General features: G+C 40.9%; 1 protein-coding gene across 1 annotated transcript in view; it reads right to left on the bottom strand.

The window, feature by feature from the left end:
- LOC115357800 (interferon-induced protein 44-like) overlaps positions 1–23,827 on the bottom strand; it is a 29,734-nt gene extending 5,907 nt beyond the window's left edge. Inside the window, exons 1-3 of the mRNA XM_030049500.1 lie at positions 23,356–23,827; positions 22,425–22,473; positions 11,048–11,243 (exon numbers count right to left, since the gene is read on the bottom strand). Of these exons, the coding sequence (XP_029905360.1) occupies positions 11,048–11,243; positions 22,425–22,473; positions 23,356–23,827 (717 nt within the window). The remainder of the gene's footprint in view (positions 1–11,047; positions 11,244–22,424; positions 22,474–23,355) is intronic.
- Positions 23,828–24,985: the final 1,158 nt, after the last annotated feature.

Below are 24,985 nucleotides of genomic sequence, written 5' to 3'. Positions count from 1 at the left end.
AAGAACCTAAAATTTGGTTTTATAAATATTAGATCACTGGCTACAAAAGCTTTACTCATAAATGATCTAATTCTTGGTCATGGATTGGACATGATTGGTCTGTGTGAGACATGACTGAAACCAAATGTTTTCCTGCCCCTAAATGAGGCTACTCCACCTAATTACTCCTATGCCCATGTAGCCCGGGCTCATAAACAAGGCGGTGGTGTTGCTTTAATTCACAAAGATATCTTTAATCTTACATCTAATCTGGAAAATAAATTCAAATCTTTTGAGGCTCTTGTCTTAAATTCATCTTCCTCAGCCACGAATAGTCTTTCTCCATTATACATGGTGGTGATCTATCGACTGGGGGGGACATGAAAAAATTGCTGTCTGGCACAACTGTACCTCCCTCTTTCTCTCTTACGCTCCTTTGAAATTTGCCGTACAGCGTTTAGCGCTCAGCATGTTCATGTTTTAAATAATGCTATTAAAAGCAATAATCCTCTAACCAAATTTCTTTGCTCACTGTTCTATTTCCACTACAGTCCATCAAAGTAGCTTTACAAGAACTAGATACTCCAAATAAGCTCTAAAACTAGAGGAAATACCTTGAATAATCCAACTACGTCAAACTATTCTTCAAAAAACATATTTATTGTAGTGTCAACAAAAAAGCAAGATATCGCTTCAAATAGTGACATACAGTTTATGTTTGAGCTGTACACTGTGAGGCAAACTCAAAATATCAGTAAAATATGAACTATTTCTGACATTAATATCCTGACAGACTTTTTGAAAGAATACTGTCATGCACTCGCTTGAGCTGGTAAACAATTAGCTGTTAGCTTAAACAGAGAGCTGAAAGAGGCAGGTTTTGGACCAAGCAGGGGAAAATATCACTTTTCACATTACAGCCTTGTGCTTGGTGAACAAGTGGTGTGATAAATGACTCACTGGCTTTCACTTGAGGTTTTCTTGCTAGTTCTCATCAGGCTGCTGCCTCTCAGGCTGACTGACTAACTGAAAGTTACCGAACTGCCGCTCTGCCAGGAGCAGGATGCGGACCAAACCACTTTGAGGCATAGAGGGGGTTGTACATTTTTAACACTTAAAAACACACTATTTTACATTTATAATTAGCACCACTTGCATTGTGCTTTCACTGAATATTACTATATTATTCAAAATTATTTATTAGTGTTAACAATGATTTTTTTTTTTTTCGGGGGGGACAACTTTATGGATGGAGGGGTCTTGTCCCCTCCGACCCCCCGGGATTTCCGCCTATGCAAGAGGCAACTCATTGCAATGGTAATATCCTTGAAATGGTCTTGTCTAAAGGGATAGCTGTCTCTGATCTGACTGTCTTGTCAGCCACCTCTGCTGTGTCAGATCATTTTCTTATTAAATTTGAGGCATCACTGGCCTGTCCAGTTTTGGCTCCTCTCACTGTAAAGACAGGCTCTGTCGAAAATCTTATTAGTTCCCTTAATGTGACCCTCTCCAGTCTCCTCGATACAGTTGCGCTGCTCTCTACCAGAGCGAGGCGACTGAAGAGATCCACATCTTGGTTTAATGATGAGATACAAGCTTTGAAGCAGGCCTGCAGGAGATTGGAACGACAATGGCGAAAATCGAAGTTGGTAGTTTTTTACCTATCTTGGCATGATATAGTTTATTGAAATATAAGCGTGCCCTAGCTGTCGCTAAAGCAGCCTATTTCTCCCACTTAATCACCACTAATAAACATAATCCTAGATTTCTCTTTGAGACAGTAGCAAAGCTCACAGAAAACAGCCATCTGCAACTAGCTCATCATTTACAGCAGATGATTTTCTAGACTTTTTTGGTAACAAGGTTCAGGAGATCAGGCAAAAATTTAGTCTGCTGCAGCTCCTGCAGATGGTATCTCACCAGTTTCAAACTCACTGATATACTCTAGCTCACCAACAGTCCCTATTATCTCGGTTTTTGAGGCTGTCTCACTTGATACCTTATCTAAGCTTGTGATAGCCTCTAAACTGACAACCTGCTTTCTCGATCCGCTATCTGCCAAGCTTTATAAAGAATCTTGGCCTTTACTGGGCTCTACAATGCTAGATACTGTTAATTTATCGCTTAGTACTGGCATTGTGCCCAGCAGATTTAAGACAGCTGTGGCCAGACCGCTATTAAAGAAACCACATCTTGATTCTAGTTCCTTAAATAGCTATCGCCCAGTTTCCAATATCCCGTTCATGTCTAAAGTGCTTGAGAGAGTTGTGTTTCAACAACTCTCCACCCATTTGGCTGTAAATCAGCTCTATCAACCTTTCCAATCAGCTTTCAGGACCTGTCACTCCACTGAGACAGCACATACTAGAGTTGCCAGTGATCTTCTATTGGCTATTGATGCTGACTCTACCTCTGTGCTTCTATTGCTAGACCTCAGTGCAGTCTTTGATACTGTTGATCACTGCATTCTATTAGATAGACTAACTGAGAATTTTGGTGTCACTGGCCTGGCTCGTTCATGACTTAAGTCATACTTATCTGAAAGAACACAGTGTGTCATGTACAACAATACTAAATCCAAATTCTCCAATGTTAAATGCAGGGTACCTCAGGGCTCAGTCCTGGGTCCTCTTCTCTTCTCCCTGTACATTTCACCACTTGGACAAATTATATGTAGCCATGGTATAAATTTCCATTGTTATGCTGACGATACTCAGTTATATTTGCCCATAAAGGCTGATGATCCCACAGAGATCACTAGATTAGAGGTCTGTCTGGTTGCGGTAAAAAATTGGATGTCACGACTTCCGGCTCGACTAATGGCGGAGTAGGTCGCACACCGGGAGAGCTCTGTTGTAATCCGGTCTAAATTCGTACAAAACGTGTCTAATTACTGTAACTAAGCTGTGCAAAACTGTACAAAGGACTGATAAACATGGGAAAGCCTACTAAAAAGCAAACTCAACCCACAGAAGAGCAGCCCTTTGAGAATGATGAAGACGACGGAACGCAAGCTAGCCAAAATGTACAACATGCTGCTAGCAACGCACCGCTAACTCTGGCCGACATGGAGAAACTTCTCAAGTCAATGGAGGACCGCATCATAGCCAAACTATCTGATCAACTCTCTGCTGACCGAGCAACTATCGACCGGCATGACCAGACAATTCAGCACATGGAAACATCACTCAACGACATGGAGACCAGACTGACAACTCTCGAAACCACCTGCGCAGCTCTGGTCAAAGAGAATGAGGCCCTCAAACTTAAAACGGATGATCTTGAAAACAGATCTAGACGCAATAACATCCGTATAACCGGCCTACCTGAAAAAGTTGAGGGTACACAGCCAACCGCCTTCATGGAGATATTTCTGAAAGAAACGTTCGGTTCAGACGCCTTTCCTACTCCTCCAGCTGTTGACAGGGCCCACAGAATCGCCATCCCCCGGAAAAAGCCAGGCGACCCTCCACGTCCATTCATTGCGAGGATCCACCACTACCAGACCAAGGAGCGTATCCTGAAGTTAGCGCGGGAGGCTGGGTCTCTCTCATTCCGTGGATCGGACATTCACATCTACCCCGACTACAGCGTGGAGGTCTCCAAGAAAAGAGCAGCTTACGCCTCGGTCAAGTCTGAGCTGAGAAACGCCGGACTCGCCTACAGGATGTTTTTCCCTGCCAAGCTGCAAGTTATCGACAAGAACGGCCAGAAACTGACTTTTTCTTCACCCGGAGAAGTTTCCTCCTTCCTCCAAAACAACCGACCAGACACGTCTCCCACATCATCTAATGTTACTTCATAATACACGGACTGCAGAAAACTGTTCGGTTCCCATTACAGCCAATCTAGAAGGTATTTAGCCGTTATGTTTCCTGTATATTCTTCTTGATTAGGATGTTATGTTTTTATATATAGCCCAGTTTGACAACATTTCACGTGTATGACTTTTATTGATTTACTAATAGGCTAACTTCTATCTCGTAGATGCGTCTCATAGATATGCAGACTCACATACGCACGCACATCATGACCACACACTGACTTACTTATAAGTCACGGACATAGACTCACATAATAGAGAGAAAATGTAAGCCAGAAAAAATACTGATAGACGAAAATAAAGAAATGATTGCTGATCCCTTTACATTCAAAACACTGTAGCTACAATTTGTTTATACTTTGGCTAATTTCTTAATAAAACTGACCAGCTACATAAGTTTCATACACAGTCAATCTTAAGATTTATATTGCTTATTCTTAAAGATCTGTTTCTATGATAATAGTACTACATAGAGATGCTCAGACATACACGTGAACATATGGATGTGACCATACGCTCGCGTGCGCGCGCAAGTACGCGCACACATACACACACACACATGTGAACACACCAATACAGACCAGGATATGTACAAACATTATGACTGTCAAAAATAAGGTTATGCTGGTTGTTTTCTATGTACATTTAGCCCTTCTATTCAGTGTTGCCACTGTTCTATACATATATTTGTATATATTTGTTAATGTTCCAGGTTCCAATATTAACCACATAGTGCTTTGCACAGAGTTCCAACCTAAAATCTGTTTTCCTCACTTATTTGTCTGTTAAGACAGAGCTCAAGTACAAGTTAGGTGTTTTCTGAGATGGTACTTAAGAAGACAGTTCAAGTCCCTCGTCCTCACCCAGATGCCTTTTTCCACCTTACTATCTGTTTTTATTCCATTATCATTATCATCATTTTCTTCCCTTTTTTTTTTCTTGTTTTTTTCTTTCTCCGTTATCTCTGCTGTCTACATTACTCACCCCATAATGTTGTAAGATATGATAACTACATCTAACTGCAATCCAAATCAACCCATCCATTTTATTTCCTTAAATACTAAAGGTCTAAATAACTGGGTGAAAAGACAGAAAATAGGGTCCTATCTACAACAACTAAACACGGACATAGCCTATCTGCAAGAAACCCACCTTAAGAATGACCATGTCAATTACCTTAAAAGAAAATGGGTTGGTCAGGTGTTCCACTCACGGTTCAATGCTAAAGCCAGAGGGACAGCAATCCTCATACATAAGGACATTCCATTCCAAGCTAAAGAGGTGATTGCTGATACAAATGGGAGATTTGTCATTGTTTCAGGTCAGTTGTTCGCCAGTCCTGTCATTCTGGTCAATGTCTATGCCCCAAATTATGATGATTCCAATTTCTTTAATAAACTTTTTTCTACCATACCTGCTGATAACAACTACAACTTGATAATAGGGGGCGACTTTAACTGTGTACTCAATACTGTATTAGACAGATCTTCAAACAAGGCCCAATCTCTTTCCAAATCTGCCAAAATTATCAATAATTTCATCGCCCGAAATGGTGTCTCAGATATTTGGAGGTTTAAGTTTAATAATAAAAAAGTGTTTTCCTTCTTCTCCAATATCCACCATACATACACTCGCATTGATTATTTTCTGCTAGATAATAGATTATTAGGAGATGTTAGCTCTTGTTCATACCACAACATTACAATATCCGATCATGGCGCTGTTTCATTTCATATAGCATTACCCAATTACTTTAGACCTTCACGTAATTGGAGACTCAACCCCATTCTCTTAGCTGATGAACATTTTGTAAATCGTGTTTCCACTCAAATTGATTTTTTTCTTGATACCAATGCCTCTCCGGAAATTTCCCATTCAACACTATGGGAGACCCTTAAGGCCTATCTTAGGGGGCAAATAATCGAGTGCTCCTCCAGGGCAAAAAAAGCTAGAGAATCCAAACTTAATGACATCTCAAGATCTATTGGAGAGATTGATAGCCAATACTCAACTTCCCCTACCCCAGCACTTTTTAAAGAAAGATTGCGGCTACAGACAGAATACAACTTGCTTACCACTGATAAGGCCACATATTTACTCACAAAAGCTCGATATAATATTTATGACCTTGGGGATAAGGCCGGCAAGCTACTAGCTCAGCAAGCACGTCAAGCCCAAGCCTTTCGTCTTATCCCCAAAATTTATAATAAAATTGGTGAAATAATTACAGATCACAGGGAAATTAATAATACTTTTAAACAGTATTATAATTGTTTATACAGCTCAGAGTGTGACGTTGACTTTTCCCAGCCCAACCTCTTCCTTGATAGCCTCAATTTCCCAGCTGTCCCAGTTGAGCAGAGCTTGTTATTGGGAGGCGAGATTTCCAATGCAGAGATTCTAGAAGCTATCAAATCTCTTAAATGCAACAAAACACCTGGACCGGATGGGTATACCTCTGAATTTTATAAAAAATTTGCACTCAAGCTATGCCCTCTACTCCGAGCCATGTTTAATGAATCTTTTTCATCTGGTCATCTTCCGCCCACCTTACGTCAAGCCGCAATAACACTTCTACCTAAAGGGGGTAAAGACCCACTTCAGTGTGCCTCTTATCGCCCAATTTCTTTACTGAATGTCGACTACAAAATTTTGTCCAAGATTTTAGCAACAAGACTGGAAAAGATTATCCCACATATAATTTTACCAGACCAAACAGGTTTCATTTTAAATAGACACTCTAGTTCAAATCTTAGAAGACTCTTCAATATTATGTATTCTACTTTATCCCACTCTCCTGAAATGGTCATATCACTCGACGCTGAAAAAGCGTTTGACCGAGTAGAGTGGCAATATCTGTTTTCAATCCTTAAAAAATTTGGATTTAAGGATCCATTCATTTCTTGGATAAAACTCCTCTATTCTCAACCTTTAGCCTCAGTAATTACTAATGGACAACAATCTGGATATTTCCCCCTTGGCAGAGGCACACGTCAGGGCTGTAGCCTATCCCCCCTACTATTTGCCATTGCTGTAGAGCCTTTGGCTATTGCCCTCAGACAATCTAAAGACTTCCTGGGTATAAAGCGAGGTGGCCTTATGCATAAATTGTCCTTATATGCAGACGACATTCTATTATATGTTACAGATCCATCAAAATCAGTTCCCGCCATTCTTAATATTCTATTTCAATTTGGAAAACTTTCAGGTTATAAAATCAACTTCGAAAAAAGTGAAATGTTTCCTCTTAACCAGGCAGCCAGTGCAATCCCTACATCATGTTTTCCATTTAGAATCGTAAACAAGGGCTTTAAATACTTAGGGGTAGAAGTCACACGATCTTTTTCATCCCTCTTTACTAAAAATTTTGGCGTCCTATTTGAAAAATGTAAAAAGGACATGGTGAAATGGACGAACCTTCCACTCTCCATAACTGGTAGAATTAATCTCATTAAAATGATGGTATTACCAAAATTCCTGTATTTGTTTCAAAACATCCCTATCTTAATTAAAAAAACATTCTTTAACTCATTGGAAAAGAGCATATTATCTTTTATTTGGAACGGTAGACCACAAAGAATTAAAAGGAAAGCTCTTCAAAGACCTAAAAAGCTTGCTGGCCTTGCCCTACCTAATTTCATTTACTATTACTGGGCATGCAATATAAAATCGATGTTACATTGGTTTAAGAGAGATGTACCTGAAAAATGTGAGACCTGGGTCCAATTGGAGTATGCTTCTAGCCCACTCAATTTAGCCTCTATATTATGTGCTCCGTCACTCCCCTCTCAAAGCCAGTTTTGCTCTAATCCAGTAGTCTATCATTCGATCAGAATTTGGTCACAATTCAGAAGACATTTCAAGTTACAGACAACATCAATATACTCACCCATCAATAACAATCATAACTTCCCACCCTCTCTTTCGGACTCCACTTTTGGAGTTTGGTCCTCCAAGGGTATTAGATCTATCTCTAATTTATATGTAGATGGCAAGTTTGGATCGTTTACTCAACTTTCACAACTATTTGATTTGTCAAAGTCAAATTTTTTTAGATATCTCCAGATTAGACATTTTGTCCAGAAAAATATTACTTCCTTTCCAGACCTTCCGGCGAATAACACTGTTGATTATATCTTGTCACTATCCCCAAATTGCAAAGGCCTAATCTCTGTTCTCTATACCAATATATGTAATATTATTCCCCATTCATTGCAAGACATTAAGAGACTTTGGGAGAATGACCTTGGAAAAGAAATGGCAGATGAACAATGGAAGACTGTGCTTGACTTAATAAATACCTCCTCCTCTTGTACTAGGCACAGCTTAATACAACTCAAAATTGTTTTGAGAGCACACTTGACCAAGGCAAGACTGGCGAAGATTTTCCCTGATGTTGACCCTTTGTGCCCTCGCTGTAATGGTGAACCAGCAGATTATATACATATGTTCTGGTCATGCCCTAAACTTCAGACATTTTGGATGAAAATTTTTAGTTCTTATAGTATGATGTTTCAAAAAGACATTGCTCCCAGTCCTATTTGTGCTTTATTTGGATTGATCCCTGAAACTCACTCCCTGAAAGACAAAGCTCCCACAATCATAGCATTCACCTCCCTGATTGCCAGACGTCTCATCCTTCTTTCCTGGAAGGAAAAGACACCTCCTAACTTTACAAGATGGATTAGAGATGTGATGCACTTTTTAAAATTTGAGAAGATTAGATACACCCTCAAAGGCTCATTGCAAAACTTTAAAAAGATTTGGACCCCCTTTTTAGAGTACTACGAGAGTTTGCAAGAACCATTAAATAAGGATGACTAAATAACAATGTTAAGAATGAAGCAGTAGAAACCCCTTTCTATTTTTATTTATTTATTTATTTTTTATTTAATTTTATTATTGTTATTATTATTTTTTTTTCTTTCTCCCCTTTTTATGTATTTATTTATTTTAGTTTATTTTACCTGCATTGTGAATATGTTTTTATTTATTCTTGTACATCGCATAATATAATTTGTACTAATGTAATAGTTGGTTGGACAAATTTTTATTTTTAATGGTTAATTTTAATTTTCAATTTGTACATCTGTAATAGTTGGTTGGACAGACACTTTGATGGACAATTATTCTTGTGTAGATCTGGACTTACGGGGACAAGTAGGGATGATTGGGTGGGTTGGGGTGGATTGGGGTGGGTTGGGTGGTAAGGGAAATTTGGGACGGTACTTTTCAATTCTGTAATCACTTAAATAATGCAGCTGTCCTATGCTTTTGTATTTTTCTGTTTTCAAATGCTGCTAACAACTGTATGGAGAATATAATGGAAAATTAATAAAAAATTGTTAAACAAAAAAAATTGGATGTCACTAAATTTCCTACTGTTAAACTCAGATAAAACTGAGTTGTTAGTAGTCGGCCCTCCCAGACATAGACACTGTTTTGAACAGTTAACAGTACTGCTCGACAACTGTGTGATTTCACAAAGTGTGGCAGCCAAAAATCTTGGTGTTACTTTTGATCCCTGCTTATCCTTTGACAGGCACATTAAGGATATTACCAAGACTGCTTATTTTCACTTATGTAATATAACACAAATTCGGTCTTCCCTGTCCATGGCTGATGCAGAGACCTTAATTCATGCATTGGTTTCAGCCAGACTTGATTACTGCAATGTTCTAGATTTGAATTTTCTGTGTGTTCAATGGTCTACATCTGGCTTCCCTTGGCATCCTCATCCCTCATCCGCCAACTGTTTTTTACATTAGTTATACATTATACATACATATATATATATTATACATATATATCTTTTGTCGTTTTTTTTTGTCGTTTTTTTTCTGTGTGTCTACAACATCTATTGCACGTCTGTCCGTCCTGGGAAGGGATCCCTCCTCTGTTGCTCCCCTGAGGTTTCTTCCTATTTTTCTCCCTGTTAAAGGTTTTTTTTAGGGAGTTGTTCCTCATCCGATGTGAGGGTCTAAGGACAGAGGATGTTTTATTTCCTGTAAAGCCCTTTGAGACAAATTTGTAATTTGTGATTCTGGGCTATATAAATAAATAAAATTGAAATTGAATTGAATTGAATTCACAAAACGCAACAATTTCTGCTGGACAGGTAAAACCACATTTGTAATATTTCAATTTACTCTGTATTTTAAAGCACTGGTCATCTTGTTGTATACACTACTCACAAAAAGTTAGGGATATTTGGCTTTTGGGTGAAATTTATGGAAAATATAAAAAGTTCACGCTACAGTATATTATATCATGAACGTAGGGCATTTAAGTAGAAGCATACACTGGTGATTTCCTCATCTCAAACAATTTCTTGAAACAAAAGCTAACAACAGTGGTGGGTATACCACAACAAAAAATGTCAGTGTCAATAACTTGTCATGTGCCCTTGAGCATCAATTACAGCTTGACAACGACGTCTCATGCGGTTCACAAGTGGACTTATTGTCTGCTGAGGCATGGCATCCCACTCTTCTTGAAGGGCGGCCCTCAGGACATTGAGGTTCTGGGGTACAGAGCTCCAAGCCTCTACACGGCGACTCAGCTGATCCCATAGGTTTTCTATGGGATGCAGGTCTGAGAAAGTGCAGGCCACTCCATTTGAGGTACCCCAGTCTCCAGCAGCCGTTCCCTAATGATACGACCTCGATGAGCTGGAGCATCAAACACCTGATGTGAATTTTGCCGTTAAACTCCTTGTTAGAGAACAGCAACTTGTGCAAAAAGTACTGAAACATTGAACAGTTGGACATGTGCATTCAAAAGTTTACAGAAGGTCACATTAAGTTCACCTGTAAAGGTTAGAATGCATTTTAGGTTCATCCTGAAATTTCACCCGGAAGCCAAATATCCCTAACTTTTTGTGAGTAGTGTATGTTATGGCTGTAAGTGGGACCACATGCAAATGCATACTTGTGTGTGGGAGGGGCTTGGAGGCGAGACTGAAATGGAATTTGCAACTTCTTCACATTGGGCCCCATTTATCAAAGTGGCGCAAGATCAAATCTGAGCATAAAACAGTAATGTGCTCATTCAACAGGAATAGTATTTACCAATTTCATCTTTGGTGTTTCAATATCATCAAACTCACGTCTGGTTGGAGAGCATGTAGATTTAGGCGTAGAAGTTCGAGAAGACAGAAAAAAGCTTGATTTGGAAATAAAAATTAATCCTGAAATTTTGAATTGAAACTCATCAACTACAAGTCAGTAAGAAGCAAGAACTGACCTGAGTGGTGAGGCTGGTGCCAGAGCAGCCGGCGATGGCCTGGCTGGTCACGTGACCTCTGAACACTGAGTTGATGGAGTTGAAGAAGCTGGACTTCCCAGCTCCCACCGGCCCGATGAGCAGGATCCGGGCCTGAGGCACTGAACTGGTGATGGGCTTGTACTTCTTTATACTGTCCATTAGCTCCACCCTCTTCCTGTTGGAACAAGATCAGATACGTAAACCTTTTCAGCTTGTAAATGTAGGCCTTGGATGTGTGGCAAGGGGCATTATCTTGTTGAAACATCCAGTTTTTACCTCGACAGAACAGTGCACACGCAGAAGGGAGCATGTGGGTTTCGAGAATGGTACAATACTTGGTAGAATTCAATGTGCCATCACAGACAGTGAGATGACCAACACCAGCAGCACTCATGCATCCCCAAACCATGATACTGCCTCCACCATGCTTGACAGTAGGTACTGTACATGCTGGAGATAATGCTTCGCCTGGCCTTCTGCGTACCCTCACATTAGTAGGAGGAAGATAAAGCTGGAAACTGGACTCATCTGACCACAGAATCTTCTTCCAATTTATCTTTATCTTTATCTTTATTTGTATCTCCATTAGCTTTGGCTAAGGCCATTGCTATTCTTCCTGGAGTCCACACCCAACACAATTATCTTTACATTACAGTATATTACAAAATAAATAAATAAATAAATAAATAAAGACAAAAACATATATACAGTACAAATGCAGATGGTCAGGTATATATCAACATACGTTAGACATGATTCCAGTATACTGCATTTACAAAAACATCAGTTGGATTTCATAAAGCTCATCAAACTGACACTAATTACTTGTACCCAGTAGCCACAACTAAACATCAGCAGACCCCGAGAACTGTTTTGCTAATAAATACTCTTTCAATAATTCTTTAAATCTATATTTGTTTTTTTCTTGAATGATACATCCCGGCAGAGCATTCCATATCACCATGGCTCTAAACAAAAATAGCGCGATTTGAATTCAAGCATTTATGCTGCAAAATAATTTTAATTGTGAGCATTTTGTACTTTGTGAAAACTTCTTTATTAGGAACTGATCATAAAAATTTCATGTTAAAGACCTGTAATTATGGTTAAAAATTATTTCATGTTAAAATACATTTGATGGTACAATACAGATAAAATCAAGACAATTAAGAACACATTAAGATATCAATCTAAAACAATAATAAATATTTAAAAAGTACTTACCTTACCTCATACTTACCTGAAACTTTGGTAAAATATTTAAATTAAAAGTACTTACCTTATCTCATACTTACCTGCACTTAATTTGTAAGTTAATGTAAATATGGTTGGGTTTCACAATATTTACGTGTTTATTTTTTGGTATTTTGAATATAATTTTATTATTTGCAATAGCATTTTCATTGTGTACAGACTTTAATTTTTCTGTTTGTATTTTTCTGATTGGAAGGTTTTTCACCTGCACATGGCAAAATGGCATTGCTTGCACCTGAAAATTAAAAAAGAAGGAAAAGCAAGATTGGCCTGGTCCTTTGAGTGAAATCCAGTTGAGAAGTCTGGTAGATGCCTTCCTCCCTTTCAAGTGGGGACATTGCATTGCATAAACATTTGAGAACTTGACAATTCTACTACTGTTTGAAGTTCCTGATTTAAAACACTACTGAGCTCATCCGTTGTGGGTTTTGCTGTGTATATTGTGGAATCATCTGCATACACCAAAATTTTAGCGTTCTTTAGGGTCAGTGGTAGATCATTGGTAAATATTGAATATAGCAATGGACCGAGACTACTTCCCTGTGGGACACCACAATCAATTACTTTTGCTTCAGACAAACTTCCATTAAATAAGACTGTCTGTTTTCTGTTTTTCAAGTAACTTTCGAGCCATCGGGTTGCAGTCAAACTAAAACCGTAACATGCTAATTTCTGCAACAACAAATTGTGATCAATGACATCGAAAGCAGCACTAAAATCCAATAGTACTGCTCCTATTAGGTGTTTGTTGTCAGTTTCACATAGCCACTCATCAACCATTTGAGTGAGAGCTGTGACAGTGGAGTGCTCTGTATGCATGTTGATAATCAGTGCTCAAATCATTAGATACAAAATAGTGCTGTATTTGTTTAAATGTGATTTTCTCCATGATTTTACTAAGAGCAGGCAGCAAGCTTATTGGTCTGCTGTTCAAGCCACAAAAAGATACAGTAGAATTCTTGGGTAGTGGAATCATTTTTGCAGTTTTCCATGCCTGAGGAAAAACACATTTCTTTATGCTTAGATTGAATACATGACAAATTGGGGTGGAAATCAAGTTTGCTGCCAGTCTGAGCAATTTTGTGTCTATCTTATCTACTCCGGCTGGTTTATCCTTACATTCAAGTAACAATTTCTCTACCTGACTCACACTTTTTACCTGCCATAATTTGATTTCTTATGAGGGAATAGGATTGTGCGTTATCTATTAAGCTCATCTCATTTCTGAGTTTATTTACTTTACTTACAAAATAATTATTGAGGTGATTCGCAATTTCCAAAGGCTTAGTTATAAAACGTCCCTCTGATTCTAGAAATGATGGGGTAGATTTAGATTTTCTTACTGTCATGCTTTATGTTGTTAAATAAGTTTTCATAATGAGTCTTCTTCTTCTTTGTATTCAACTTGGTTACATAATTCCTTAGCTTTCGATAAAGTTGCCAATCTGATTCATAATTAGAGCTAATTGCCATTTTCTTTGCATTCTCTCTCTGTTCCATGCCTTCTTTTAATTTATTATGAATGTGATGTAACACTTCTAACGGATCTCTTCTTCACAGGTGCATGTTATTAATGATTTCCTCAAAGAGTTTATTGAAATTTTCTACTGCATCATCAGGATCATTTTCCTCTAACACGCTGTCCCAACAAATATTTCTCACATCTTCAATAAAGTTGTTTTCATTGAAGTGTTTGTATGACCTTTTAAAAATGATCTTGGGGCCTGTACTTGGAGCCTTTGTTTTCCTCAGAATCGCTACTAGGTTGTGATCACTACAGCCCACTGGTATGGATATTACTTTGGTGCATAACTCGGCTGAGTTAGTAAAGATGTGATCTATGCTGGTTGAGGTTCTAGACCCATCTCTTTTAACACCTACTTTAGTTGGCACAGTTACCATTTGTTTTAGCCCACATGCATCTGTGATTGAGAGAAGCTTATTTTTTAGTGGACAGTCTGTTGCGTTCCAGTTTATTTTGAAATCTCCCAAGAGATACGTTTCATTAGTCAAGTCACCAACTCTGTAAATCATATCACACATTTTATCCAAATAACCGGAATTTGTATTAGGAGGCCTATAGCAACAACCTACTAATAAAGGTTTTAGATGAGGGATATACACTTGCTTTGATCTAATTTTACATTAGATCCCGCCTTATTTTTACAGGTAAGTGATCTTGAATGTAGATCGCGACCCTACCTCCATATTCATTTCTATCCCTCCTATAAATACTATATCCATGTATGCTTACTGCTGAATCATCAGAGAGTGAAGATGAGTTTCTGAAATCGCTAGAATATGTATATTTCCCTGTAAAAGAATGCTAGCAAAATCAATTACTTTATTTCTTAGGCTGCATATATTGATATGAGCTACCTTTAATCCCTTCTTAGGTAATTTAACTGAAGTCATTATCCAAACTCATTAGTGTCTTCCATCACCTTTATTAACTCAACCGTCTGATAGATACAACCTCTACCACTATTCATTCGATCATATCTAGGCCCAAACAAAACTCGAGACACTGACAGCCAGCGACAAAAATAAATCACACACACATTCATCCACATTAAACACAAAACACCCTTATGGTCCCAATGATCAGTGATCATTGTGAAAAATAATGGCAGTGTCCTGTTTTCCCTACTCGCCACTTTAACAGCAGTAATAATAATAATAATCACTACAATGCTACAATAATGAATTGAACTGAAGATCCCCTTTAACCAAGAAATATTCTATAACTGACAAGTCTTTAACTTGGCGGATTTTGCCCGATACTTCTTAATCAGTGTTGTGCAGTCACGTGAGAGAGACCACCCAATCAGCAGCATCTGCTGTCACGTGACCAGAAGTTGTGAACCAAAACAAATTTCTCTTTGTAGCCTCTGCTGCACTCAGTTCAGTTCAAGTACGAGAAATAAAGGTAAATAAAAAGTTTGTCAAGAAGGAGGGGCAATAATTACCATTTTAGTAGGCTACTTCAGTATGCAGCAGTCATTACCACAGTTTTTGAGAAAAACTTATCTTCTAATCATGCTTTTGATCCCCACACTGGACAAGTTCAGCTCCCGACTTTTAAGAAAGCCTTCCAGTTTGACAGGGTCATCAAAAAAGTTGTGTTCATGGCCTTTGGATATTTTGATAGTAGCCGGATAGATGAGAAAAATGTGGAAACCAGCCTGGCGAGCCTTCTCCATGGCAGCATAGCAGGATTTACGTCGGGTTCTGGTTGCCGTGCTGTAGTCTGCTGTAAAATGGATCTCCTTCCCATCCATCTTCGGGGGTGAGTCTCTTGCTGCTTTCAAAATACGTGCTCTATCCGTATGTCTGAGACACACAAAAATCAGTACTCTTGGCTTGGAAGTAGTGTTGCCTTGGGGGGGTCCAACACGATGTGCTCGCATGATCTCTGCCGGCGTGTCTCTCAATGTGGGGAACCACAACGGCAGTTGGTTTATAAGAAATTGTGTGATGTTAGGACCCTCTTTTCCTTCAGGGAGTCCATGAACACAAATGTTGTTTCTCCTGCTGTGATCTTCAAGGTCTGCTAGTTTTGCTTCCATTGCCATTAGTGACTTTGCTTGTGAACTGAGTGTACGCTCCACTTTTTCTGTGCATTTTTCCAAAGCTTCATTGTCTGCTCTAAGTGCTTTCGTTTCTTCCCTGAGGGATGATAACTCTTATTGAAGGGAGTCAAAACGTTGCTCTAGGCAGATAAATCTTTTCTTGGCGATAGCTTCAGCCTTGGAAAAATGCTTCCCCATTGCAGCTTTAATCAGCTTAATTGTCTCAGTAGAGTCCATTGTTAACATGCACTCCGAGTTGGACGACTTTGCACTGTTTCTGGTGTACCTTGGCATCAAATGAAAGGTCCTCGGAAATTCTTTTTGAGCAGTTGTACAGTTGCCTTAGACAACTGATCAATTTAAGGATTAACAACTTGTAGTTACTTCACTTTCCGTGGGCATAGTGCAGGGAGCACAGGACACACACGACTACATCTGGGCAGCCATCTGACAATTCCTTGTGTGCCTGGGCCCAACGACGCCGGGCTAACCTCTGTCTCTCATTGATCAGGGGCTGCTTGATAGCGTTGTAGGACCTTAAGTCGGCCACGTACAGTGCGGGTGGAACACTGGAGACCAGTTTGGTTTGACCACTGCTGCTGAAGCTCCTGTGATGTCATTTAGCAGTTTTGCCTGCACATGCACATCAGGATGTAGTTATTTCTTGCTGAAGAAACCCTTGGACGCCCAGATCTTGGTTTGTCTTCCAAGCTGTTGGTTCATCTGTATTTCTGCAGAGTGTATCCAACTGCTGAAGGACTGCATCTGCACTTCCTGGCTATCTAGCGGCAGCTGTACCCTTCCTGGCTGAGAATCTTTATCTTCAGGGGTGTTTCCTGCGTTAGGTTCCTTGTTTTAGCCATTTTTGTGTCTGAAGAACTTTCAAATGTGCTGGCTTTATATAGACACGAAGCTTGGCAACAAAAATTGTGTCTTTTAATAAAAAGAACAACTTTCATCACTGGTACCAAAATGACCCAATACTCAAAATTTCTTATGTATTTTTATGGAACCAATCAATTTTAAGTTTTTAATGGCTTTTTTAGGATTTGTTTAGTATTTTGGCTGTGACTGTACTAAAAGAAGTTAAGAAGTTAAAAAGAAGTTAAAAAGTTAAGAAGTGACTCTTAATGCAATATTTCACAACTGCATGGGGTGTACGAAAACTTTTTCCCACCACTGTATATTACATATTTATGTTTTTTCATGAAAAAATACATCTCTTACCACCTTAAAACTGCTGAAATACAACTCTAAATTACAATCCAGAGCTCTGTTCAAAGAAGAAAGTGGAAGTATCATCTGTGACAGTTTCAAAAATCATGCCATTATTTGGTAATCTAACCATGATTTTTTTTTTTTTTATTTTCCAGGGAATCTCCTAGTCACACTTATATTGTTCTTATGAAGCAACCATTTCAAGCTGTTCTGGTTGATATTTTGAAAATAAAATATTTGTAAGGGTCAGCACTATGTGCACCAAAACAGGAAGTCTCATCCAGCGACATTCATGAAAATTGTGCAGTTATTTGATAATCTTACTGTAGCAGTATAGAAATATGTATTCCGTTTGTATGTACTGACCTGCCTCATAGTATGGTGCGCCACTGGTGGCCAATTACTGAGTAGGAGCGGAGTATATAAGCAGTGGCTCTCTCCCCGCCTCTTCCTTTGCGCTCCCATCTGCGTCACCTCCGCTCGTGTTAGGGGTCTGTTTGCAACAGGTATGTCGCATGCTGTATTTTTGATCATTTGTCTCGTCAATGAAGATGCTTAAGGCATTTATCTTGTACCGCAGAGCGACTGTAGTCCGGGCTTGTGTGTCCCCTCCGCTTGTCTGTGCGTGCGCCCCACTCCTGGCTTGTGGTAGGTGTCCTCTCTCTCTTGGCGTTATCGTGCATGCTTTTACCTAGCTAACGCTGGTGTGGTCGCAGGTAAAGTGCTGGTGGATGCCTGGGCTCTCTCTGCCTTCCTCATGTGTGTGTGTCCGCCGCTGCTGACAGGTCTGTATGGGTTTTACTTTTCGTAGCAACCATATTATTGTCCAGCGTTTAGCGTTAAATGCTAATGCTATCTCCGACAGGTGCATTTGGAATCAGCTGCTCGCAATTACGCTGTTGACGTCACGCTCAGCTGACTGGGACCGCTGCTGTTTTGTCTCCGCCTGTTTTGTCTCCGGCCGATTTGGTCGGCCGCTGTCCCCGCTGTTGCCTCCGGCTGTTGGTCGGCCGCCGTCTCTGCTGTTGTCTCCAGCAACTTGTCGGCCGCTGGCTCCGCTGTTGTCTCTGGTGGTTGGCCGGAGCTAATCATGGACTGATCTTTTTAAATGTGTGATTGACTGGTAGTTATATTCTTTTCTTCTCTTCGAATTAATCTTATCAGTTTATTCTTTTTTTGTGTGTGTTTTGTTTCCATTTGAGTATTTGTTATATTGTATAATTTGTTATATTAATTTGAATCCTATCATTTATATTTTGTTTAGTTAGTGGGTTTTGTTGTGTTGATTTGCTTATTTCTCCCTCATTAATTTCTGTTATCCTTTTCAGTTGCTGAAGGCTGGTGGTGGCGCTGGTGATCCGGGTGGCAGGTCCCCCCTCTTCGTGTGTGCTGTGCTCCCTGGGATTTGGTTCACTTCACAGAGTGTGTGTCACGTGTGCGTGGGTGATTTTAGTTGGTTTGGTGGATCCCTCTCCCTTTCACTAGCCCCTGTCCAACCGGTAAGCCTCAGCACCTGATAAGGTTCCCTTTTTTCCCTTCCCCGTGTGAATGGTGGTTTTAAACAGAACATGTATATTTTTAAAACTGTAAAATAAAATACTTTTGTACATTTTTTGAACCCACGTCTCCTGTTCTGAGTGATGAACCTGTGTGTCTTAAGCATAAGCACAAAATAATTCTCTGGGTGAAATTCCCAGGGTGGCGTTGTCTGGCAACTTTTAAGATCATCTGATCATTCCGCATTAAATGTACATTGCATCGCTGTAGCTGCCACATTACCATGAAAAAAAACCCATCACTCTTAGTTACACTATCATTGTTCGTGTGAAGCAGCCATTTTGAGTTGGTCTTGTTTTTTGAAAAATAAAATATTGGTGTGGGTTGCTGAATACACTGACAGCTGAATACACTGATCTGAATCAGATTTAAGGGAAGTGTACAGTCACTTGTCCCTTCAATAGAGGATTGTGAAAACACCTCTCTAGTGACAAACTTGGTGCAGATACAAATCAGTACACTCAAGGTCAGACACTGAATGGAGGATGACTTTAAGGACCTAATGTTTTCCACTGGAACATACTTGGCAAGCATTTATGAAATACAAGTTTAGAGTAGTTGAGAGGTTGAGAGTAAGTTGAGAGTAAGACTTGATTTACTCATTTTTAGGGAGTGAAGGCAGAACACATTGAGTGGTTGATACAGTTACTATGGATTGTGGGTAGTGGGTAGTATTCCTTTAATCATCTAGTCTGATAGGGGAATAGGCAAGTACCCTAATTGCAATGTCTTGGGATCAAATGACCTGGGGCCTTTGCTAAGTTTACAGGAAACACCATCCGCATAGATGGGCAGCTTGGACACATCCTCAGTGAAGAACCCAGGGTCCTCGGGTGTTTCGGGTCTATGATCTTCAGACACCCTCACCTGGGGGAACCAGCTGGGGATGATCAGCCCCCAGCTTGTGTCCAAGCAGCATGCTACTTCATGGGTCCCCCCTTTTGATCCACAGCCACCTGGAAGTGTGCTCTGCAACTTCACTGATGTTCTTTGTGGCTTTCCTTCCCTGCAACCCTCTGATGCCAAGGAGCCTGAGTGCATGATGCAGAGACTGCCTTGAGAATCTCCTAGCTCACCTCAGTAGGTTCACAGTAGGCCCTCCACCCATTCCCTCTGCAGATCTCCACGAGCTCCTGGTATTTTGCCTTCTTTCGCTAGTGTGCCTCCTCAATTCAATCTTCCCATGGGACTGTGAGTTCCAGAAACACTACTTGCTTGGATGAGTCAGATGTCCAAACCAAGTCAAGCCTGAGTGTTGTTGTGGCAATGTGCTCGGGAAACTTCAACTGTCTCACAAGGTCCACCTGGAGCTGCCAGTCACAAGCCAAGACTAATAAGCCTGTCCCGGATTTCTGCTGGACTTGGGGCTGCTCTCCTGCCCGGACAAAGGCAATGCTGTCCTTTGCATTCTCCTCCTTCAGAATCCAAACACCTTCTGCCTCTACAGGTGACTTGGGCACTGTTTGCACACTTTGTATGGCACTTCATTTGACCCTGGAGCAGCGCTGGCTCGTGCCACTCTGATTACTTCCCTGACCTCTGCCAGGGTGGGCTCAGCGATGTTGAATTGGGTGGAGGTTCTGGTGGTGGAACGAGCTCTCTGCAGGGGGTCAGATGTTCCCCTCTCCTGCTGTCACTGTAGGTGTTTAACAGGTGATGGTTCATCTCCTCTTCTGAGGACAAGAGGGACCCACTCCGTTTCTGCCCAAGCAGCTGTTTTGTGAATCCAAATGAATTCACTGTAAAGGCAGCCCGCTTGCAAGCCCTCTCTTTACCTCTTTTCCTGTGGTACTCAGCTCTCCTGAGTGAGATGAGCTTCTTCCTCAGGATGCTCTGGAGCTCTGCAAGGGCTGGTCTTTCCTCCTCTTTCACTCTCTTGTACTGCTGCTTCAGGGACCTCAGCTCTTTCCTGAGCTGGGTGATCTTGGTTTGGCGCCTGTTTGGTCTGACTGCTGTGATGGCTCTTGTGTTGGCTTTTGGCTGTGGGCCAAATCTCTCTGCACCAATGCTGTTGATCAATGTGCACATCAGCTGGAGTCGCTGGTCCGCTCCCCCCTTTGATGATGATGATGATGATGCTTCAAGAGCTGAATCAACATCCTCCTCAGACTGCCGCCACGCCAAACTCTTGTGTGCAGCAGGCCATAAGACCTGGCGATGTTCTGATAGGTTGCTAGGTGCAGCAAGTGGGGCCTAGGGGCTCTGGACACTGTGGGATGCCTCTGCTCCTCCTCCATCTCACCAGAGACAGTGCTAGGCACTGGTTCTGTGCATTGCTCGACTTGCCTGCTCCTAGTGCAGCCCATCTTGGTCTGGTGGATCCTCAGACCTCTCAGGTTCTTACAGGTCTTGCCGCACCAACAGATTGCACTCGTAGTCGATAATGCGTTGCTCATGGTCTTGGCCAGAAAATCAGTCTGTATGGGCTGTGTGCTTAGGGTCATTGTCATTTTGGAAGGTGAACCCTCAGCCCAGTCTAAGGTCCAGAGTGCTGTCGAACAGGTTTTCATTGAGGATATCTCTGTACTTTGCTCCATTCAGCTTTCCCTCAACCCTGACCAGTCTCCCAGTCCCTGCTGCTGAAAAACACCCCCACAGCATGATGCTGCCACCACCATGCCTCACTGTTGGAATGGTGATGGGCAGGTGATGAGCGGTGCCTGGACCTCCATACATAACATTTGGAATTGAGGCCAAACAGTTCAATCTTGGTTTCATCACATATTGTTTGAATCTTGTTTCTCACAGTCTGAGAGTCCTTCAGGTGCTGTTTTGCAAACTCCAAGTGGGTTTTCGCGTTTTTACACTGAAGATAGGCTTCCGTCGGGCCACTCTGCCATAAAGCCCAGATCTATGGAGGGCCGCAGTGATGGTTGTCCTTCTAGAGCTTAGTCCCATCTCCATACAGGATCTATGGAGCTCAGTCAGAGTGACCATCGGGTTCATACTAAGGCCATTGTCCCACGATTGCTCAGTTTGGCCAGATGACCCGCTCTTGGAAGAGTCCTGGTTGTGCCAAACCTCTTCTATTTGTGAGTTATGGAGTGCTCCTGGGAACCTTTAGTGCAGCAGAATTTTTTTGTTGCCTTCCCCAGATCTGTGCCTTGCAACAATCCTGTCTCTGAACTCTGCAGGTAGTTCCTGCAGGTTTTTGCTCTGATATGCATTGTCTGTTGTGAAGCCTTCTATAGAGAGGTGTGTGGCTTTCCACATCATGTCCAGTCAATTTAATTTACCATAGGTGGACTCTAATCAAGGTGTAGAAGCATCTCAGCAATGATCAAGACAAATGGTAAGCACCTGAGCTAAATTGCAAGTGTTGTTGCAAAGGGTCTGAATACTTATGTCAATGTGATATTTCAGTTTTTCCTTTTTAAAAAAATTTCTAAAATTCTGTTTTCACTTTGTCATTATAGGGTACTAAGTGTAGATTAATGAGAGAAAAAATGAATTTAAACAAGTGTAGCATCAGGCTGCAACATAACAAAAGTGAAAAAAGTGAAGGGGGTCTGAATACTTTTTGAATGCATTGTAGCCACACTGCAACAAGCATTACTGCACAACATAGCACTGTGAGCAGTATGGGATCTCTTTGCATGGAAGACATTCATTATATCCTAATCTATTATAGTATTGTGCAGTGCACTATGATTTTGTATCATTTTATTGTATACCATTGAACAGTGTAGTGAAGTGATATAACACAATGAAGCATGGCACAATATGGCAGAGAATGATGCATCTGTCCAGCTTACTCAGATTTCCAGACAATGTCCCTCCAAGGCTTCTCTAGGTCCGTGTTTTCTGTTAAAGAGGAAAAAAAAAAAACCTTTTATTTTAATTAACAAACAGGAAATAAAAACATTATGAATTAACATGAATGCTATTTTTGTAAGGATGTGATCACATTATAGTTCTTCAGTAACAATGAATCACTGAACCATTAATGTAACATTGTGTCATATAAAACAGCATAGATTCAACGATTTGTTGACAACAGCATATGGAAGGAACTGATGAACAAATAAGACAAAAGAGGAGTGTACTCAGTAGAGCGCAGATCTCCCTCAGGTATATCTCTAGTTTTCCAGACTATAGTACCCAGCTACCCTATGTGCTGACCACAACTCAGCCGTGTGCTTTAGAAACTTACCCAATAAACACAAAGCATGTCCTGGATTTTATCACCCATGATCGAAGCAAACGCAACTACAATAGGATAAGAGCAACGAGCAAACTAGAAAGTGAATGAAATGAGGGAGTGATGTAGGGACCCAGAGGTATGAGAAGACAAAGGGAGAAACAGCAGTGATGGTCGATCAAGTTAGACAGTGAATGGAAAGAGAGAGCAGCAGTGGCAAAAACAAATGGTCTGCAAAGGTTTTGAATGACTGCAACCATGGGAGATTCTTCATTGTACAGAGATATCTGTGCACAAATAGATAAGACTGATAGACCTGTTGTACACTGAGAGATTAGCTGCTGACAGACAGACAGACGGACACACACACACACACACACACACACACACACACACACACACACACACACACAGACCAACCCAATATCATGCTAAAGTGTGTAATACAGACACTGGTCTGCCAGAGGAAACAGTGTCAGCATCACGTCTTTTGCTCGTTTGCTCAAATAAGTCATCATCAATGCCATTGATTATACTGAACTCACCCTTCACATGATAGACTTCACAGTCAGTTAGCTGAAGGTTGTCGCCATGCATCTCTGCAGCATTGAAGTTGTAATGGTTTCCTGGATTGCTGTAGACGACTGCTTGGCTTCCATTAACAAGAGCAAATGATTCTCCAAAATAAGGACCAGAGTTAGCTATCATTTTCACTGCCTGGTTTGAATTGATGACCTGATACTTGAGAAGATCTTCTCCTTTGAAAGCGAAGAGAAATGCCCTGTCGTCTTGCACAAACTGCCCAGACTGATTAAAAGGTTTACTGGTGTATCCTCCAAAGATGTGGCCTGTGGCATTATAGCCCACTGACACTGTGGGACCCTGGGAGTCACATTGCTGGTGGAAAGCTGCACCAGTGAAACCATGGATGCTGGCTTTGTACAGCAGCTTCAGCTTGACGTTTCCCAGCTGGGAGCAGAGTGCCCTCTGCTGACTCTTGGTTAGCCTGGAGGTCATGGTGGTCACTGGTCTGGTGATGATCCCAAATGTGTGAAGCCTCTGAAGGTTGCTCACTGTTGCCTCTGAATCAGAACCATTAAAGAGAAATAGAGTTCAGATTTTTTTCTAGTAGGGTATTTGAACTTTATTAATTGCCCAGGAGAAACTATTCGTGGTTTAACAAGACTAAATCCAGTGTGCACTTAGTAGTGCTACAGTACAGCAACATGTAATATTTTAGCTCACCATATTCTAATCAAATATGTGTTTCATCAGCTATTGTTGGGGATTTCCAAAGCCATATTGGTGTGGGTGCAAACATGAATGCAGCCATAGTTGTCTTGTATGTCCATCCATATCATGGGTAACGATGACCTGGATGACTGAGAGTTATCACAGACATGACTTGTCTTGTATGCATTTTTTGGGGGGATTATTTTTTCCTGTGAGCTAGCTTATAGTCTAATCAGTTTTCCTTAGTAGGACCCAGCTTAAGACGGCTGAGGGAGAAAGCTGGAGTTCCAAGGAGATCAGATGCAACCAGATGCTGCAGCAGAGAGTTGAAGGGGCACTGCCAAGTGCAGAGCTGAGTTTATCTTGTTTTCACAGGTCTTGATTTCTCTTATTTCTTTCCTATTTTTGCAAGAACATTTTTTCTTCAGTATTTTTCCGGCCAGGCCTGCTCTGTTCTTGCCTGGCACAGCTATACTGTGTTTTTGTTACAGTTATTCACAAAACAAAACACAATTTTGGCACCGTTGGACTCAAACCATTTGGAAAATGAGTTGAAGCAACAGGTTTTTTACTAAATAAATAGGTGACTGAATCAGCCCCCTGCTGACCATCAGTTAGCTGTCCAGTCAAACAAAAGTCATATGGTACAACACTGGAGCTCAACCAGGGCCCATAGACATAATATACTAAAAGTATATTATGTCTATGCCAGGGCCGGCTTTTGGCATAGGCGATATAGGCAATTGCCTAGGGCGCCATCTGCTGGAAGTTGCCATGGAAGGGCGCAAGGGAGTAATTTTGTCTAGAGCGCCAACACAGGTAAAGCTGGCACTGAGCTCAACAAACAGCAGCAACCATTACTGTGAACCACGCACTGTGGCTTTTCATGGTTATGATCTAAACCATGTCTGTACTCGCCATCAGTTATTCTTGATAGAAACC

The sequence above is a fragment of the Myripristis murdjan genome, chromosome 4 (assembly GCF_902150065.1).
Source record: "Myripristis murdjan chromosome 4, fMyrMur1.1, whole genome shotgun sequence".
Classification (NCBI taxonomy): Eukaryota; Metazoa; Chordata; class Actinopteri; order Holocentriformes; family Holocentridae; genus Myripristis; species Myripristis murdjan.
The sequence above is the reverse complement of the archived record's forward strand: the minus strand, read 5'-3'. Positions and strand labels throughout refer to the sequence as shown.